The sequence below is a fragment of the Myotis davidii genome, unplaced genomic scaffold, assembly GCF_000327345.1.
Source record: "Myotis davidii unplaced genomic scaffold, ASM32734v1 scaffold1535, whole genome shotgun sequence".
In the NCBI taxonomy this organism is placed as follows: domain Eukaryota; kingdom Metazoa; phylum Chordata; class Mammalia; order Chiroptera; family Vespertilionidae; genus Myotis; species Myotis davidii.
This window is the reverse complement of record NW_006286703.1, coordinates 95,439-101,931: the sequence shown is the minus strand read 5'-3', so window position 1 is coordinate 101,931 and position 6,493 is coordinate 95,439. Positions and strand designations below refer to the sequence as shown.

The 6,493-nt window shown below is 43.7% G+C and overlaps 1 protein-coding gene across 1 annotated transcript in view; it reads right to left on the bottom strand.

Annotated features, from left to right (window-relative positions):
• LOC102762433 (acyl-coenzyme A synthetase ACSM1, mitochondrial) overlaps positions 1-6,493 on the bottom strand; it is a gene marked incomplete at its 5' end in the record, with an annotated part of 39,036 nt that overhangs the window by 29,414 nt on the left and 3,129 nt on the right. The window contains 2 exons of the mRNA XM_006758658.2: positions 596-803; positions 3,557-3,767. Coding sequence (XP_006758721.1) covers positions 596-803; positions 3,557-3,767 — 419 coding nt within the window. The remainder of the gene's footprint in view (positions 1-595; positions 804-3,556; positions 3,768-6,493) is intronic.

The window sequence follows — 6,493 nt, the reverse complement described above, 5'->3', positions numbered from 1 at the left end:
CTCTGAGACCTCAGCTGCTGAAAGCAGGTATCTGGGTTTGTTTGGCTTCTATAATTGAAACATTGTTTCTTAGACTGCAGCTCAGAGGCCAGCAGCGGCAGGCAGGGAACCTTGGCTTCCTCCATCACTGGAGCAAGCAAGCTTCCTGTTTGCTTCAGCCGGCCGCCATCTTGGTTGGCAGTTAATTTGCATACCTTGCGGATTAGCCAATGGGAAGGGTAGCAAAGTTACGGTTAATTACCATGTTTCTCTATTATTAGATAGGATAATCTTTTAGGTTCCCACCTACAAGAATCTTGAAACACAGTAATCCTCAGACGTTTCACCTCCTTTCACATCTCAGGGGTGATCAAACTTTAGGGAGAGAAGCATAGAAGTGCAATGTCCTGATATTACAGATGAAGGAACCTTGGCTAAGAGAGGGGCAGGAAGTAGCCCAGGGTCACACAGCAGGTCAGGGACATAGCTGGGGAGAAGTTTCTGGAGCCAGGCCTGGTGAGCTTCCTATCACCAGCTGTCTGTCTATAGCGCTTTTGTGCGGTGGGCTTTCTCCCACCATTTCTCAGAGAGCACCTCCCTCAGACCCAAAACTCACTGAATCAGAGATCGGAAGTCCAGCCACCCCTCACGGCTGTGGTCAGACACCAGGAGCTTGGTTTTCAGAGCGGGACACTCAGAAGCCACCGAGTCCACCTCCGGGGCAAGGTCATCTGTGGTCACGATGCTCTGGGCATTCGACTGCTTTAGTCGGTAGAGAATGTCCTTGGCCTTCATCTGGGTTGTCCCTGGCATGAAGATAATCCCTGGGGATGAGAAAGAAATTGTGTGTTTCATTTCTTTTTTCACAACCATGGGCTTCAGGCCTGGCATATCAGCATAGAAATCCCCTAACCTCTTGGTATGCAAAGACCTGCAGTGCCAGCACCACCGCGCCACACCCCAAAGTTGCTGAATCAGAACCGGCATTTTTAAAAATATATTCATATTTTTAAAAGGAGAGGGAGAGAGAAACATCAATGACGACAGAGAATCATTGATTGGCCGCCTCCTGCACGCCCCCCAACCTGGACTTCCAGTGTTCCCTGACCTGGAATCAAACGGTGATATCCTGATTCACAGGTCAATGCGCAACCACTGAGGAAGCTGCATGGCCAGAACCAGTATTTTAACAGGACCTCCAACTGATTCTGACGCACATTAAAACTTGAAACGCTTGCCCTAACCTGTCTACTCTAGCTGGGTGCAGCCAGTAGACAGGTGGGTCCTACTTTGCAAGAGTTTACATGGGACCTGGGAGCACAGATGCAAGGAGGACAGAGTCTCTGACATCAGGAATAGCTGCATCCCAGCCCCCGCTTTTCTGCTCCCACCCCCTTCACTCATCCCTGTGTCATTGGGAATCCCTTCTTTCCTTCATCCCTCACATCCAAATTAACCACATTGTCCCTTGAACTTTCCTACCCTCCCTCCCATCTGCTGTCGCCAACAATTAGTTCCAGTATCTGTGTGCACCTATTGGATTCTAATCTCCCCACCAGATGCCTTGCCTTGAACTTCTGTGTTAGTTCCCCAGAGCATCGATGCTCCCCCTTCACGTTTCCTCTGGGGAAGACTATAGGGCAATGTAATCCTTACAACCATTTGTAAGCTTCCCACCATAGGAGAACAAATGCTTGCTGGACACCAGGAATCAAACCGTATAAGGATGTGAAGCTGTCCTGAAGACCCCTGATCAGACACGTGCACTCCATCCCCATTCCAAACCCACCAGCTCAGCCCCCAAACCCACTGACAACAAGAGATTCCCACCCGTGACTGGAATAAGGATGAAACTGCAGCTCCGCGGTGCACCATCAGCCCCTTGGCTCAGTGCTGTGCAGCCCTTCCCTTTGGATATACCACCCCCACCCTCCTTTCCTTAAATAAACTCAGTGTTCTTTAATCACTTCTGAGATGGCCATTTAGCCTGCCTGCCCACCACGTTCACCTTCACTTCGCTTCACTAACACCTGTGTCCTCTCTCCAGGAAAACAGCACGCTCCCGATTCTGGCACTGAAGACGCTGCCCACGCTCCAGCTTTCTCTCCCACACCTCTATTCTCTATTTCAAAATGGCCATTCACATGGGTAACTCCTGACTCTAAGCCTTTGCATGTGCTAAGCCCGTTCTTGGAATTCCCTTTCTCTGCTTCTACTCCTCTTCAATTGTACTCATCCCAGAGGGCTCAGCTCACGTCTTAGCTCTACAGATGACACGGCTCCTTTATGCTCCCTCTGCTGTTGCTATTAACATTTGATTCCAGATGACCTTGATGGATAAATCCACTATTTTATGAGGAAAAAAGAGAGAGAATATATGAGAATATATAAGCAAGAGCATGAACAGACTATTGTGTAAACGTGTGATTCAACAGAAATGCTTAAAAAGAAAATCCATGAGTCCAGTCTGATTCTAAATTAGATAGATAGATAGATAGATAGATAGATAGGCAATTAAATGGGAAAGGGCAATTTCTACAGAAGAATGCTAACTAATGAATGTAGAGGGGTGATATAAACAGAAAATCCTCATGTAAAACCACCATAATAATATTTAACTCAGTGAAGAATCATCAGGGGACACTCAAACCACGGGGTGAAAGACAGTGGGGGAGCAGGATAGTCACTAGTCTCATAGGTGTTACCGCACAGACTACTTACTAGTCAGGAAGAGAAAAGGTGCCCTGACAAAGTTGAATACCACCTTTCTATTGAGATGAACAATATCACTGATGGAAGACAAAACAACTGCAGAGACCCCTCATGTGATGCACCGACAAAGACACAACACTGTCCTCCCAGCGTGCCTGCTAAGGTTTTTTAAGATGAATATAATCATGAAGCAAGAGTCAGAAATACCAATTTGGGTGCACCTCCTGCAAAGCAACTGGCATAGACTCTTCAAAAATGTCATTGCCGTGCAGAAAAGGCTAGAGAGCCCTTCTAGATTAAAGGAGACTGAGAAGACATGACACCTAAATGCAATGCATGATCCTCAATTGGATTTTGGACTTAAAGAAAGAAGTGGCTGTCAGGGACGTGATGAAGGCAGTTGGAGACTGTTGACTATGGATAGCTATCAGGTAACATATATTGTACCAATGTCAGACTTCTTGTTTGATAAGCCTGCTCTGGTGATGGTGAAGGAAATGTCTGGGATCCAGGGTTTATGGGTATTTACATGGTATTTATGGGTGTCACAGTGAGTGCAACTGACTCTGTAATAATTCACTGGGGGCTCCAATATGGCAAAAGGTTAACAGTTGATGAATTTCAAAAAAGTAATAATGTCTGAGACTGTGCAAGAGAAAGAGAGAGAGAGAGAGAGAGATTGCGTTTGAGCATATGTGAGGGTGAGGGAGAGCGTGGGGGATAAAAGGTAAAATATGTGAGGGAGTCTGAGAAAGAGAAAGACCGTGAAGAAGAAAGAATGTAGGGAAGAGGAAGCACCTAGTGTTCCAGGACCAGTTGGCTCCAGGACATCCCTAAGGTCTCTACCGGTCTCTGAGTCACTGACCTGTTCGGATGCAGCCCATGGCCACCAGCCACCACTCAGGCACTCGAGGCAGAATCAAGGCGAGACGGTCTCCCTGCTGCAGGCCACAGGTCTGCGTGAAGACGTTGGCTGCGCGGCAGGTGAAGTCTGTCAGCTCTCTGAAACTCCACTTCACTTCATCTCCTTGGCTGTTCACCCACCACAGGGCTGGGTTGGGGCCTCTCTTGCCTTCCTGGTCAAGATCACACACCATGTGTTACTTCCTGCTTCAGAGGAAAAGGGCACTTATTTCCCCAATTCACTGTCACAGTCACATTCCATTTTATTATATTTATTATTATTATTCTTTAATCCTCACTCAAGGATATTTTTCCATTGATTTTTAGAGAGAGTGGAAGAGGGAGGGAAAGACCGAGAAAAATATCAATGTGAGAGAAACACATCGATTGGTTGCCTTCTGTATGGGCCCTGACCAGTACCCGGGCCGGGGAAGAGCCTGCAATCGAGGTACGTGTCCTTGACCAGACTTGAACCTGGGAACCTTTAGTCCATAGGCCGATGCTCTATGCACTGAGCCAAACCAGCTAGGACCTGAGACCTCATTTTAAATCATTTAAAGTGCCAAGAAAAGTTAGGGTGTGATCCAGCCACCTTCCTCTGGTCTACTGTAGCCACCTCCTCTCCAGTCATATGAAACCATGAATAGCTTCATGTCTCCAATTGAAGACTTAAAGCTCCATCCCCACGTGTCTTAGTTCCATGTAGACAGTGCATTCCTCTGTGTACCCCAGCATTCTCATCTACAAAGTGGGGACAATATTACCTAACAGGTCATTAAGTCTAAATGAGTTATTTAATGAGTAAAGTGTACATAACAGTGCCTGGCACAGTAGGTACTCAATAAATATGACTATTATTATAATTACTACACAATAAAAGAGGCTAATTTAGGCTCCGAATATTTTGCAAAATTAATTTTTAAAATTAAGTTGCCTCTAAAGGTAAAATTCATAAGAAACAGACTGGGAAGGTCCAGCCCCTATTCCTTCAGAGAAACATCAAGGAAACAGACTAAAATGGCTTTGTTGGGACTCTTGAAACAGTCAAGGATCTGCAGCAACCAACAAATGCCCTAACAGCTAAAGCCACACTCAGAACGGCAGGGCATGTTGTAATGTTCTGCTCACTTTTGCACCCCTTCTCTGATGTGGTGCCCCAGGTTTGGGAGGAGGTGTTGCCGGAGTCCCAGCTCCTCTTTGGGACAGAAGGAAAAGAGTGAAACTTGTTGGCAACATTCAGTGGGGGGTGAGATGTGGCTGGAAAGGAATTTGTTTATTTATTTATAGATTCCCTAATAAAAAGTAATGGTGAGGATCTTTTTGTATGCTTGTTTGCTGTCTGTGTGACTCACAAGTGAGATGTCTATTCAGAAACTTTTTCCAATTTTCTAAGTGGGTTGTTTCTTTTTTATTGTCCTTTGTATATTTGGGATATAAGTCTTTTTTAATTTTCTTCATATATCTTTATAACTAGAGGCCCGGTGCACGAATTCGTGTACAGGTGGGGTTCCTCGGACTGGCCGGTGATTGGGGCTGATCAGGGCCATCTTGCTCAGTCCCTATCAGGATGATCGGGGATGGTTGGCTGGGAGGGAGGGACCGCAGGAGGTTGGCTGTGGGAGCACACTGACCACCAGAGAGCAGCTCCTGTGTTGAGCATCTGCCCCGTGGTGGTCACGGCATGACATAGCAACTGGTCGACTAATCGTTCTGTCATTCGGTCATGAGGGTCACTTAGGCTTTTATAGATAGATAGATAATAATTATTATTATTATTCAAATTTATCTAGGAATAGGGTTTGTATAAGTAATTGAAGTTAAGTTGTTATTAGTTTAAAATAGATTTCTATAACTTTAAGACATTATATGTAATATACACAGAAGGAAATGAGATGAGAATCAAAACATATGACTATAAAAAAAATCAACCAAACACAAAAGAAAGCGGTAAAAGAGGAAATGAGGGACAAAAACAAAAGCTATGATATCAAGAAAACAATTAACAAAATGGCAGTAATAAGTCCTTCCCTATCAGTAATTACTTTAAACGTAAGAGAACTAAATTTCCTAATCAAAGACAAAGATTGGCAGGATCTAACTATATGCTGTTACAAAATTATAGAATTAATAAAACCATTTGCAATAAAATGCTAACAATATATCAATTTATATAAGCAAAACCATATTTACATTATAATTCAAATGTAATAATAATTATTCACTTACTCATTCAATATTAGTTAGATCTTATTATTTCTTAGGCACTATTCTGAGACCAAAAGGATACCATGGTAAACAAGCCACACATATGTGCCCATATGTAAATGTTTTAAATATTTATGGCCAATTTTCTTGTTTAACTCGACTGTCTTCTTTTCCCCAAGTTTTACATAATGAACATGGTTTTTTAAAAAAGATTTTTTATTCTCAAAACAAAATATGTTCAGAGTAAAAATTCAGGCAATACAGAAACTTATGAGCAAAAAGTTTCTTTCTAAACAAAAGGATTTCTTCAAATTTCTCATCACATTTTTCCTCCCTGAATGTTAGCACTGAAAATAGTTTAGTGTATATTTTTCCAGCAATTTCCCCCTCACAGATGCACAAACATGATCCTTTGACTCAGATGATTGGAACCAAAGAATGTAGCTCATCTGAGATAAGGTTAATATATGTGCATATACATGTGTATCTCTACAACTTTAAAAAATCAGTGCTGTGGAGAATGAGAGAATTGAACCAAGATGGCGGCATAGGTTAACGCCGGAGTTTGCCGCCTCGAACAACCATTTCAAAAGTGAAACTAAAAGACGGAACGGACATCACCCAGACCCACAGGAACGTGGCTGAGTGGAAGTCCTACAACTAGGAGGAAAGAGTAACGCATTCGGACACTCAG